General features: G+C 39.3%; 1 protein-coding gene across 1 annotated transcript in view; it reads right to left on the bottom strand.

Moving 5' to 3' along the window:
- Positions 1–209: 209 nt before the first annotated feature.
- The window catches only part of LOC108801721 (neuronal migration protein doublecortin-like), a 32,612-nt gene continuing 18,947 nt past the window's right edge, over positions 210–13,874 (bottom strand). Inside the window, exons 3-4 of the mRNA XM_018573629.1 lie at positions 6,530–6,870; positions 210–506 (exon numbers count right to left, since the gene is read on the bottom strand). Of these exons, the coding sequence (XP_018429131.1) occupies positions 210–506; positions 6,530–6,870 (638 nt within the window). The remainder of the gene's footprint in view (positions 507–6,529; positions 6,871–13,874) is intronic.

The following is a 13,874-nucleotide window of genomic DNA, read 5'->3' as shown; positions in this document are numbered from 1 at the left end:
TTCAGGAGTGTTGCAGCCTTAGTTAGAGTCAATGATGTAATTTCCCAACAGCCCACTAGAGGGAGCACAAGAGCTAATCCAGGGTTCCCAGTTATACTGTCAAAGGTTTAAGCTGCAGTGCAAATGAGCACAAGTACTTGCGGTTTTAAGTGAAGGCAGTTTAAAGTGCAGGGGTCCAGGAGCAATCGATGCAAAGCTTTGTAGCGGCTTCAGGCGAGTAGAAGAGCTGTGGGGTCCCAGAAGACAGTAGGCGTCCAGTCTGCATTAGTGGAACGCCACACTGTCTCACTGGGGCGCTTATATAGGGCCAGGGGCTGGGGGTGGAGCCGCTGGTCGAGGCGGCGCACTTCCGCGTCCCACCGTGGAACGCATCCGACGCCCGAACCCGGAAGTGGATGTGTGCGTTCCACCCTGGGACGCAGACGGCCGGCGGCGAGAAGCGGCGGAACCGTGCCCTCCCCGGACCCCAGGTGAGCGTAGTCGGCGGTTCCCGTTACAACCATTAACTAATTGATTACACAGCATACAACAGTTAAAGCGGACCTTTGCCCATATCTTTAACATAACAGCATGCACACCTTTAGAAATGTTTAGTAATGGCAATCTACAAACGCATACTTCTAGATAAATGCAGACTTTGTATTCTTTGCATACCTTATTTCTCTTTTCTTCCCTAGTCTTCTGACAGTTTGCACATCATCTCGGGGGAGGGGGGGGGGAGGGGGGCTGGTGAATGCCTTACCCTGAGATCTCGTGAGATTACAGGTGAGATTTCCCCGTAATGCTTTGCTGATGTAAACTTCCTTGGATGCAAAACTTTGGCATATTACATAATTTGTGCTAGAAGTGGACCAGGAAGTAGATGAACTCTTTTTGTAAATAAATGAAAGACATGTTTATTTAACAAATTAATGTAAGATTATTTTAAGTCAGCATGCAGAGCTGCACACCTGTGCCCAGACTATGCACACTTAAGTATGTACATATTCTACATAAGCAGTAAATGCACTCTAAAACTAACCATTATTCAACTCTGTGGCTATAGGCGTTATGGATAAATCTATCTTTAGACAGACAGCAAAGGCACCGATTTTTTTCCCCTTTTACTTTCTATTGCACTAGAATCTTGTCAGCCCGCCATCCCTCTAATGTAAAAACAAAGCAGGAGTTTTATGCTGCTAGAAACTGACTAAAACTAACTCTAGAGCCTTTGTTGTGATCTTTGAGAACATATGAAAGTAACTTACTAGTACAAGCAGCTAAAGAGGTCAGGGGTGACTTATTTTAAAGACATTTTACTACTTAAGAATATATACATACTTTAATGTCCATCACACAGGTACATTCTAAAGCCTAACTACAGTCAAACATTCTTATTTTAAGTTTTTGGTAAGATTAGTGAATGGGAAGGACATCCATGAGAATTGTATTGACGCCTGTGTCCTTGTTTAGACAAGGACTGTTTAATTTCCTATACCTGTGGCACCAGGAAAAGAAACCAGGGGAACAGGTGTCTTGGCAGTGGATGGCCCAGACACAAAGGAAAACCTGACAGAGGTTCTAACCTTTCCCCAGTCAGCAAAAAAGAAAGTCTTTATACTCACTGGAGAGATTTCCCATCACATGTTGGCCTGCTGATCCAAATCGGCAAGACAAGCAGTGAGGGACACAATTAAACATGCTCCCACTTTACTTTAAATTTACTAATTTGGGACTTGCAGAAAAAAATTAAATTGGTTCATGTTTTAATGTGCACAATTTCTGTGGTACATGTAAAACCTAATTTCATGTCTTGAACTCATTGAAAACATTACTCAGATGCCATTTAAAGAAGTGATGAAAGTCTTTTCGGTGTCTCATTTACATGTAATCCTTGAGTCTGCCGCTATTGATAAGGATGAAGATATGTGTAAGCACTGTCAGCTGGACTTAATATAAAGATTATTCTTAGTGTTTTGTTAACTCAGCTATTTCTAAAGAAAGGTTTCTCATATTAATCTTTTAAAATGGTTTTATGGATTTCAGCGTGCAGTGACTTTATGTTGGTTTTCACATTTTCCACGGTTGCCAAAAAAGACCTCTGCACTTTGAGGTGTCCTAGAAATTTCATACTTTAAATATGCAATTAAAGTATTAAAATAACAGTTCATCTCCTGAACCTCTTATACAATATTATTTTTGCAGAAGGAATTAAATGAACTTGTCCTGATATACTATCTGATTAACTATAAATGAACATTAAGATTATTTAATTCAAATGTAACGACAGTGTACAAGATGGTGTAACCCAGACTAACCAATTTGATATAATCTTAATTCCCTAATGGACAGCAAAATCTGAACCCTGATTGGTCATTTTGGTTTATGGTTTCCTACATTTTCAACACCAGTATTGCACTAGTAATTGAAATAGCATTTTTTTTTGAAAAATAAAATGCCCAGCCCACCTGCAAGAAAAGCACAATGTGTATCATTCTTAGCAAATGTTGCTGCAGACACTACGATAGGCAATGCCAGTGCACTTACTTTACTTAAATGCACTGGTAAGGACAGCTTGATATTTCATCAACAGGATCAGTGTTGCAATAAGAAATACCATCTCCCCTCTAGTGTCTCCCCACAATAAAACCTCCTAGTACAAGGATCATTGGTATGTGGATTAGAGCTGTGTAGGGTTCTGAAGAAGACAGTAAGGGATTTTGGAAAAGAAGTCTACTACCTGGGTAATCTTACCTTTCTAAAAGAAAGGACATTCATAACATTTTGGCAGCTATGGCTGGCTAATCAAGGAAAATGGAGGATTGTTAATTGTTAATACCATTAAATAACAAAATACTGTAGCTTGTGTAGCAATTACAATTTTAATGAGGATATTATTTGGTTGTTAACATATTGGCATATGCATATATACTTTAGTATATCAGCCCCTCTGTGTAATCCAGTGGCTAGATAAGATAGGATGTCGGAGACATTCAACAGTAAATATACAGAGACAGAAAAGAGACACATCACTAAGAACACATAAACCTACTATTTGTGCTTCATCAGACAGAATTTCATTGCTGTTAATTATACACTATAGATCCTATTGTCAGCATGGCAGCATACTTATTGTATGTCTACATGTAGTTTCTAATGCCCACTAAAGTAACAAAGTTTATTTAGTAACTCAGACCTAAATTGAAAGCTCTGTGCCTTCAGCACTGCGGGATGCTTTGAGAGAGGTACTACTTTCAAAGCACTGGTGTAGTTTGTGCTCTGTATTCCTGGGCTGCTTTAATTCCTAATCTGGCACCTCTACGATTGAGTATATATACTGAATTTATACAATCATTTGATGGCATGAACATCTCTGAATGATTGTAGCCTTTCAATTTTGTAATTTACACTAACTCTTTATTGTAATGGCTGACTACACATTTTATTAGGAAGTGATGGGGCATAAAATGAAAAGACTGCAGGTTTACCTGGATTTATGAGGTTATTCCGGTGACCCCACTAAACACAAATGACCCTCTCGTCTGCTAGCTTACTACGCTATGTCTGCCAGAAGACAGAAACTGTCACCATTATGTGAAGCGAGTGCAGCATTGTTAAGCATTGTATGACTAATATCATAGCAGATACTAAGGCATTCTGTCATTTTATAAACAAAATAAATGCCTGTGTAATCTCTAAAGTGTTATCCAGTAAGAGCTTCTGAGTCAGTTTACTCATCTATATTTAATAAAATATATAGTTAAAGCGTGTATGTAAACCAATAATCCTATTTCCTTTCGTTTGGTCCTTTAAATACATCATTAAAAGTTAAAACAAACAAACAAACTGTAAAATACCTCTTGATCCTGCCAGAATTCCAGTGAGCTTTTAAGTTACTCTACTCTATGCCTGTATTGCACATTGATCAGTTAGCACTATTCTCTCTGTGGACTACAAATCACTACCCCATATGCTATGAAGAAGTGTAGAGGGACAGAGACAAGATGTTCTGTAGTCCTCTCCTAGTGTTACAATGCTGCTCCTCTTTGGATACAATAGGGTGAGTGAGCATTGTCACCCTAGGGCAGGAAGTGTGTCATTGGCAGGATCAACAAGAAAGAAAGACATTCAACTGCCATATCTAAGGGCTGGTATTATGCAATCAATACATTTTTTGTTCTTAGATTAGTTTGAAAACTACTTAAGCTTTGATCCATCATTTTTCTGTGACATAACAGTTAGCTTTAAAATCTGAACTTCTATAGATTTCCGCCATCTGTTGGGAGCAGTTTAGATGTAGCAAATAAACATTTATCACAATTACCTAAAGCATACTGTGCCATTGGTGGCCTAAAAGTCACCCAGGATTCTCAGCCAGAGGGGCTGAGTGGCTCCAGGAAGCAATTGCTTGTACCAGGAAAGAGCTAGCTTCTCAGTCCTTTCCAGGTTTTCTGGATCATAGTTGGGATCCTGGAAATCTTCATTCCTGGGTCCATGCTTTAGTGGCAGCCAGCACCTGATTGTGTACCTGTGTGCATCCCTCATGAGGAGGGTGCTGGAGTGTGTTCAGGGCTCCAGCTGGGAAGAGGAACATAGGTGTTCAGGAGTCAGAGGGGAGCCAGGTAGCTGTGTGTGCTGGAGGCACACAAAGGCCAAGCCAAGTTTGGTGTGGGCTGGAGGCACATGAACAGCCTGGGAGGCTGGAAAGTTTGGCGAGGCTGAGAGAGCCACTGAGCAGGACAACCTGAGAAGGGTGAGATGATCTGTTTTCCAAGCACACTGTATGTTGTACTGCTGAAGTAAAGCTATTTTATGTTGAACTTCCTTGGTTGTCTGCCTTTGAAGAAATAAAAGACTGTTCTTTTTTCTGTTAAAACGGCTCAGAGACTGATCCTTAAGCGCTCACCATTTGTGCTAACCTCACTAACACTTAATAACATAACTGTAAAGGCAAAAATAAGTGATTCCAAAACCTAGAGGATACAAAATTATCAGTATATAAATAATGAAAATATTTTTCATGGCACATCAGGCAAGCTATTCCATTAAATCTTCTTCCACAGATCTCTGTGGTCATTCTATGGCTGTAAGCCGATTTTTGTTTGGTATGATAATGGGTGAAGTTATTTTTGGGCACTTCCAGGTCACAACCTAGGGACTTAACAGTCTAGTAGGAACTTAAAATATAAAACAGACAGCCTGTTGCCTTCAACAAGTTTTAACTAAGCAAATATGCCTCTCGCAAGGAGGGGTTTCATTGGGATCAAACTGATAGCTTAAAGTGACCCTGCCACTGCTGAAAAAAGTTAGGCCTATAAAATAAAATAGTGAATTCTTACCTGTCTCGATCTGCAATCTATTGTTGAGTTACAGGAGTCTGAAGAATATTCTGGTCCCCTCTGCACCTGTTGTTTCCTCCCACTGACCCCCAAGGACACTACAGGACACAGTGGAGCCTTGGGGCCAAGCATCCAATAAACATGACTGGATGCTCAGGCCCTGAGGGCTACTTTGTGGGGAGACAGGTGTTATGTCATGCTTACCCATACAGAGAAATGCTGTCATGTTTAATGGGCAGCTGATGTAATCATATCAGGGGGAGGGGAGCATTGTTAAGGGTACATTTACGCATTAGAGGGTAGAGGGTGTATTTGTTTTTCAAGTCAAATGTTGCATACATGGCTTTTTGGATCATTCAAAGGTTTTAGGAAGTCTTTTCGATGCATTTACATTGACTTATTGCATGTGGAGGAATAAAAGCAATGTTATATGGTGCCTGGCAAAAGCAACAAAAAATACAGTTGCTCTATAAAGTTCAAATCAAAATTCCAACACTTCAAATTGTTTTAAAATCCTTCACATACTGTATGTAAGTCAGAAGCAAAACCCACACAGCTCGAAGGAATCCTTGTGCAGCTACATAGTCTTTTGTTCAGCACAACTGTAATCAGAAGCTTCATTTTAATAGTAATATTTACAGACCATTAAGCCATAAAACATACGCCCATAAGTATGAAATGAAATTGTTGGTGCAATGCATTAGTGGATAAAAGGGGTACATTTAGAAAACCTTGGTTATTAAGGAACATGTTCTTCTTTAAGTAGAATGCCAGACAAAGAGCTACATACACAGTTTAAGTACAAATACGTTTACCGGTTTATCTGCCAAAGGTTTTGTAATTCTCTACAACCAATCCTGTGATTTACACATATCACTAAGACTATACATTCATACACTTATTTCATGGTTCAGCAAATCAGCTTCCTGTATCACCTCTGCATCTCCAACCTGATTATGAATCAGGATCTTCATCTGTGTCCAGTTAGTAAGGAGGTGATCCAGGAGGCAGGAGAGAATGTTTCCCAGTCAAGCTGTCCAGTGTGAAACGCATGTGTAAATTCCAAGAATGGCTCCAAAATATGTCACATCCTTTGGCAAATAAAACAGTAAACATTCGTATTTAAATTGTGTATTTAGCTCTTCACCTGCAGTTTCAATTTATTGGTTACTTATAGCCTTTATGGACCATTGTATTTGTTTTTTTCTTACCTGTTTTCCATCTAAGGTGTAGAGCTTCTTCACAACACCTGTCTCCAGTTTAATGGCTTCGGTGATATCAGTGAGTACTTGCTCGAACGAATGGGCTGTCTTTTTATTAAGGAGAACGCGTACAGCCTTCCTTGGTTTTACTCCACTCCGAATGATAGTAACCAGCTTGGGACGAACAAAGTCCTTGTTCTCCCTAGACTGGGCATTATTGCTGGTGCCAAGTGATTGAGGGCTCTTCTGAGCTGAGGGTGTCTTCACATTCACAGACCAGTTCGGGTTGACATTCTTAGTGTATTCCAGTCTCTTGAAAAAGTTGTCGGATGAACAAACATAGCTTTCACCTACAAGACATTACAAAATATATTTGAATAGATAAACTTTTTTGCACTCTAGCATGAAGCAAATACTTTCAACTGTTGTGCAGGGGATTTTTTTGTCCATTTTACTAGAATTCTTTAAAATGGACCTAGTAACAGAAATAGTTTTTGTATTAAAGTGGAACTAAAGTGTATTCATAAAAAATTGCTAGCAGGTAGACGTTTGTTGCAGAAGAGACTCCGTGGGGTTGATTTACTAAAGGCAAATAGGCTGCCTTGCCTGCTAGCATTTTTCTTCTGGATGTGTACTAAGTTGCACATGCCTCAGTTGCTTGAATAAATAAGGTATATCTGAATCCTATTGTTCCTATTTGGATTTAGTGGGGAATGGTTAAAACCTCTGTCAGGTTTTTTGCCATCTGTGTCCTGTTCATGGGATTTCTCTTCACGTCCTGTCCTGTTGGCACCTCAGGATGTAAGAGATAATCCCCACTTAGACAGTTGTCAGCAGAACAAGTAACCACACTGGAAGGTATCCTTCTGAATGCTGTTCTGGTGGCAACTCAAAATATTAGATTTCTCATCATATTATTTTCCTGGGACAATGGTTATCTGGAATAAAAGAGGGTGACTCTCCCTAGGAGGGAAATTCACAGACAGGGATTGTAATCCTTGCCTGCTGAATCCAAAAATTGAAAAATAAGTTTTGTCTATACTTTAATGCAGTCCATTAAATCAAGATGGCCGAAGCTGTCAAACCCCGGATGCAGATGTCAGTAATGGAGTAATGTGGTAGATTGCAGTCGTTGCATCACTGAAGGAGGGTGTGGCAGGTACGTCTACCATAATGTGCAAATCTGCTGTGCATACTTGCATCCTATGGCAAAAGCCCTGGAGACCTACAGTGGGTTTTATTTCTGCTTTCAATGAATAAAGGTAACGTAATATGTAAATATAACACTTTTTACTTCTCACGGCAAGCACAGTGCCTTCACCTGCTTTCCTCTCCACAAGGATAAAGCCATCTTTGTTCAGGCAAATTCAATAGCAGCATCTATTTCCAGGACTGAAATGCCACCTCAGAGATGACACCGTGTTGTAAATTCTGATGTCTGTGTAAATCTTGGTTGTGTTCACAAATGTTAGCTCCTACTGCAGTCTTCCACCTGAGGCCTCCTGCCAGCAGCAGACTAATATCATGCTATATAGTGCTTAGGCATTACTAAATATTATTACCACTGAGTGGAATCTAGAGCAGGAAAGATAAGCACCTAAAAGCTAGTATTAATTAGTCACATTCAACTGGACTTGCATAGTAATGTTGAAGACATTTCAAATACTTATCTAGGTGGCTTCTTGAGTTCAAATTAGTACCAGGAACATACCCCAGCACTATAGCTTAGAGCAGGGGTGGCAAACACAAGGCCCGCACAGCAAGTGTAATGTGGCCCGCACAGCAGCCAAGGCCGGTCCGCTATGCCGACTCTGTGCAGAGCAGTGTCTACTGTGTGGTAGCGAACAGAGCCGGCACTACCACACAGTAGACACTAGAGGGCGCTGGTGGGGGAGGCCAGAGAAACACCTCCTCCCCCAGCCCTCTCTACTCTGTGCTCTTTCCGGAGCTTGCTGGTGCTGTTCCTGCAGCCTGCACTATCCCGGTAGCAGCTGAGATATTCTTGCATAGTCCTATACAACCGACCCTTTGAGGGTAACCATACTGCTGATGCGGCCCCCAATGAATTTGAGTTTGCCACCCCTGGCTTAGAGGGTAACTCAGTCATTCTCATCCCTTCTGCTATTTTTTTTAATATATACTAACAAAAATCTTAGCATTGCTTTATGATAATTTTTATTTTGAGCATATTTCCTCTGTATGAGTAAAATATGGTTTTAGTCAAACCCTATAAAATCTAATTTAGTGGGATGATTTAAAAAATTGTATTATTACATATAATTGAATCATAATATTTTGAAGTGGTACTGTGCGCAGTAATTGGGGGAGTATATGTTGTAATGTGACTATTGTCTAATTCACCTTAAAACAAATATCCGTTATAGAATCTTAGGTGAAGAAAATCTTAGGTGAACTGTGACCTGAAAACGTTGAGCAAGATAAAACAGACATTTGAATGATCTTTAATATCTAAACATTCCTGTTAGCAGAAAAAATAGACATTCTTCATGCGTCAGTTGAATAAAGACGGTAGATGTGAAACCGGCAGTGGTTGCCATAGAAACAATGCAATCTCTAAACAGTAGACCACACTAATTGCCTTACAAATATGCCTGCAGCAACGCAACAGGGTTAAAGTACTTGCTATTCGATTTATGATAAATCTTTGTTTTTTGTTTTAATAAAAAGGAACATTTGAAAAAAAAAACACACACATTTACAGAATGAGCAAACTGCTGAGGTATTAAACCTCCTTTTAACCTGAAGCTACAGTAATAAGCCATGGCCACCATGCGTATGCTTATGTTATACTGTTACTTGAAGCAAGGAAGGAACTAAAACTGCTTATGAGATTAACATTGCTTGCCAGTCCCTCTAAACACATCTCATACCCATCCATTTTAATTTATTTCAGCTTCTAGTCTCAATGGGATTTGCAAATTAATTGGAGCGGTTTTAGGCTTGCTGAAAAGCAGCACATGCTTATCTAAACAGCCCCCTCATTCCAGCAGCCTGTATCCTATTCATGGAACCCATGCTGCAGAACTGTCAGGAAATTCCACCATATCTATAAATATGTATGCGAAAAAATTCTGTTTTGTACCCTCGCTATCAGTGAGACCTGCAGCAATTTTCTTTTTAATGTATTCAATTTTTTTAAAGATCAATAACTAAGCTGTATGGAACTTGAGCATGGATGTATTTGTAATTATAATTGTAAACCATTAATAGAAATCACTACTCATTATTCTAACTAGAAATGCCAAGTACAGACTTAATTTTCTTAAAGGGATACATGTAGCAATGTAATTATTACTAAAACACAGTAGAGATGTCTTAAAACAGAAGGTGCCTGCTTGACTCACTTTCATCACAAATCCAAAGATTATGAAGTTCATACCTCATTTTAGAATAGTGGACAGAGAATGCAAATGATTTCTTATTTGTCCTTAGGGCCAACTGTACATCCATGAATGCTGGTTCACAGAGCTTAAAATGACACTAAACTAAGGAGTTAAATCTTAAAAAGGCATTCAAGTACCCTAACTATAAACAAAAATGTAGTTTATTTGTATATCACTCAGCTGTATATCCTCAAATCATCTCTGAATTTTGCTGACACCGTCCGTCCTTCTGAAGGGTGGCTACTTTTGTTTCCCATGTGTGTGTTGTAAAGTAGCCAAGGCTCCAAGCTCATTCCCGTAATGGACTACAATCTTAATACAAACTAGTAAACTAAATGTGAGATTGTAGTCCATCATGGGAGCGAGCTTGAAGCCGTTGCTACTTTACAACACACAGGGACCATGGGGAACAAAAGTAGCCACCCTCCAGAAGGAAGGACAGTGTCAGCATCAATTCAGAGATGATTTGAGGATCTACAGCCCAGTGATACACAAATAAGATACATTTATGTTAATAGTTTAGGGTTCTTAATTGCATTTTCAAGATTTAACTCCTCAGTTTAGTGTCACTTTATTATGATGGAGCCATTTATTCCATGCTACATACATATGTTTCAGGTAACCAGTGCAGTATATGGAAATAATGACTTCTGCAGAGTATGGCTTATTAAGCAAGAATTTATAGTGACGTGGGTGCTTTACTAGTTCCTTATAGCCCACCTCATCATAAAATGTCTGGCTGTACCATTATATCAGAAAACAAGAGACAGATCTGGTATAACTTAGTATATTTACCGCAAAACTGACAATAATCTAATTTCTTCATAAGGACATGAACACATCATATCCCTCTTTACTAAACTACAACCAGATTCCCCCAGTCATAACCACACTTTATTAATCCCACATGTAATTTCATTGTGAAATTATTACAATTTTGGATAAGGTGAGTTTGCTCTAAAAAACAAAGCTATACAAATGCCGCTTATGCATGTACGGTATTTGGAGGCACATGTGAGTAAACTGATTCTAGTGGCTAAAATATTCATTTTCTTTCTTACACTCAAAATAGTTTATGTGCATGTATCCCTTTAAGAGCATATGTGTGCAAGTGATGCCAGTAATCTCTTCTCCTAACACGATTTTGGGGCATTTTATTTTTATGCCCAAGAATGCTGCTTTAAAATAAGGATCTAAATACCATAATGTGCACGGACACATTGGCTAAAATAGAGCTGCATTCAGAGACCTCTAAAAGTTCAATTCTGTAATGCCTGTATGCATGGGACCTTGCATGAGAATCTTTGTTGCAAATCACAAGGTGAGGGACTGCACCATGGGCTGCTCTGCATTTGATATTTGTGAGCAAGAACTTTAACAGCTACCACAATTTACATGATTGTGTCATTTTTGAGCCAGAAACTAAGCCCAGATGTAGCTATTGACTCAGGATAATGACTGAACAAAAAAGGCTCCATCCTGCTAGAGAGAAAAGCAGATGAATGTTTTGTTCTGGGAAGTAGTCTGTGAGGGGTAAAAATACCTGTAAGTATTCACCTTAAACTTTACTTAGGTTGTATGCACTTAACATTAAAAAATAAATCTGATGCTTGGCTTACTTTAACGTATTAAAACAACCGGTACAGTGTCAAATTCTGGTCAGGACACTATCTGCAAGGAGTTTGCATGTTCTCCCTGTGCTTGCGTGGGTTTCCACTGGGTACTCTGGTTTCCTCCCACACTGTAAAGACATGCTGGAAGGTTAATTGGCTCCTGTCTAAATTGGCCTTGTGTGTATGCATGTATGTGGATGATAAGCTCCTTGAAGACAGGAACTGATGTGAATATGCACTTTAAGCACTGCAAAAATTGTCAGCATTTATAAATACCAATAATAAATAAAAAAATTAAATAATATAGCTTATGAAATAATTCCATTGTGATTGTTTAGTCAGCAATTGAGACACAATGAAAATGCAATGCTGTTTTGTATGCTGTATTTGGAATTTATAGGGCATGTACATAAATAGTGTACAGTCACTGTCACTAACATCTGGGACAGTTAAAGGGTTTGAAAATACTTCCATAGTGACTATGTCGCCCTGAAGAAGGGACCCTGCACAGCCCCGAAACGTTGGCTTAATGATGCATGTGACAGATCAATAAAAGTGCTTATGCTTCTTGCACAATATCGAGTGCTGCTCACTTCTATTATTCTCTGAGAACACTGATAGAATCATTAGCTTAACACATTTTATTATATGAGAGTTAACCAACAATGGGTCTCTGGAAATTATTGTAAATCATTGCGGACTACAGTGACTTCTTATTTTTGAAAGGCTGGAATATCCCTTGAAACAATACTGTGCTGCAGTATGCTGTGTTAATAGCGCCCTGCTTAACATTGGCAGGAAGAAGGTTAAACAGATTGACCATTTCCTGCCCAATAACATAAACTGTGATCCTTTTAAAAGGCATAGGAGTGCATTGTCATGTAAAAGCTGCACCACCTGCCATTACAATGCAAAATCTGCCTTTCTGTAGGCAGGGCAGCCTTCCAGGCAAAGTAATGCTGAGCTGCCAAGTCAGCCCAGAAAGGGACAGATGGCCCTATGGTATGACAGTACAGAAGACTCCACACTGTGAAACTAATAAGTAATTACATGCTTTAGCTTATATGGCCATCAAACTATCTTGGGTGAACAGATGCACCAGTACAAAAACATACATTTATTATTACACTAAAAATACTAGAATGAAATATGCCTGAAATGTATTTTTAGTTTATGCATTTTCTAATCAGCATTATTTTTTATTATCTCTGGTGGCAAATGCTTTAATAATTCAGAACATAGACATTTTCATCCTTTTCTGTCTGTGCAGTATTACTCTCTTGTATTACCATAAATGTTAACTTGCATCTATACTATATATGTATGATAAGCATACAGTGTTTGGAAGCCTTTATTTCTTGGACACCAACAAGCTGATTTAATTAAGTAGTTTAAAAATCAATAATGCTGTGAAGTACAAGACCCATAGCACCAGTTTTTACCTTTTGCCCATTTAAAAGAACCAGAAGAATAGCAATGTTCTTTGTACCTTTTTTATAATTAATGTGAATATGATACGTCCACCAAAGTGTATAAACCAATATTACAGATGGCGTACCAGATCTGCACTTGTATTTAAAACAGTTCATTTGAACATGGGAAGAACCCTGGATCCTATGCACAGGCTATATAGAGGGCCCCATTCCCTCTTAGGCCTAACCTCCACCACTTGTCCTTCAAAGTTTCACTGCCTCATTGGCTAGAAGAGACTCTGACAGCTGAAAGATAGAGCTTATTACTGGAAGGGGCCTAATCTTGACTTTAAGATGGGTTGGGGCCTTGTTCCTTAGGGACAAAGAAACATATCTGAACATTATCACCAATAATTGTGGTACCACAAAGTGCCTGAACGTCAGACTTCAGTTGATTTATAATATTGCAGTGGGAGATCCACGACGCTGTGCAAAGATGTTCCTGCAGGCCAGAAAAATACCTGTAAAATAATGATTTTTCTTTCTCTTCATCATCATTGTCAGCTGGTAGGTGCCCAGTTAGGGATGGTAATTGTGCCAGTTCACAAAAAAAATTAGAAATTTTAATAAACTAAGCCAAACCATTTCATACTTTAAAGAGCAACTAGCAAAAGTGTGCTGGTTGAACAGGTGAATACGGAAGGGCATATCCGAGCAGTGGCAGAAAGCACAAAAGAGCACACTGGTTCAGTGGTGGAGAGTGCTGGGCATGTGTTGGTGCAATGGCAGCGAGTTCAAAGGCTGGCGTTGGTGCAGTTTCCGAGTTAAGTGGGAAAGGTGGTGAGAACAGTGGAGGAAATGGGGGTCAGAAGCCGTGAGGAGACTGGGTGTTGGTGTGCAGGTGTAGTGTGTGTGTGTGTGGTGT

The sequence above is a fragment of the Nanorana parkeri genome, unplaced genomic scaffold (assembly GCF_000935625.1).
Source record: "Nanorana parkeri isolate BGI_ZX_2015 unplaced genomic scaffold, ASM93562v1 scaffold2461, whole genome shotgun sequence".
NCBI classification, from domain to species: domain Eukaryota; kingdom Metazoa; phylum Chordata; class Amphibia; order Anura; family Dicroglossidae; genus Nanorana; species Nanorana parkeri.
The sequence above is the reverse complement of the archived record's forward strand: the minus strand, read 5'-3'. Positions and strand labels throughout refer to the sequence as shown.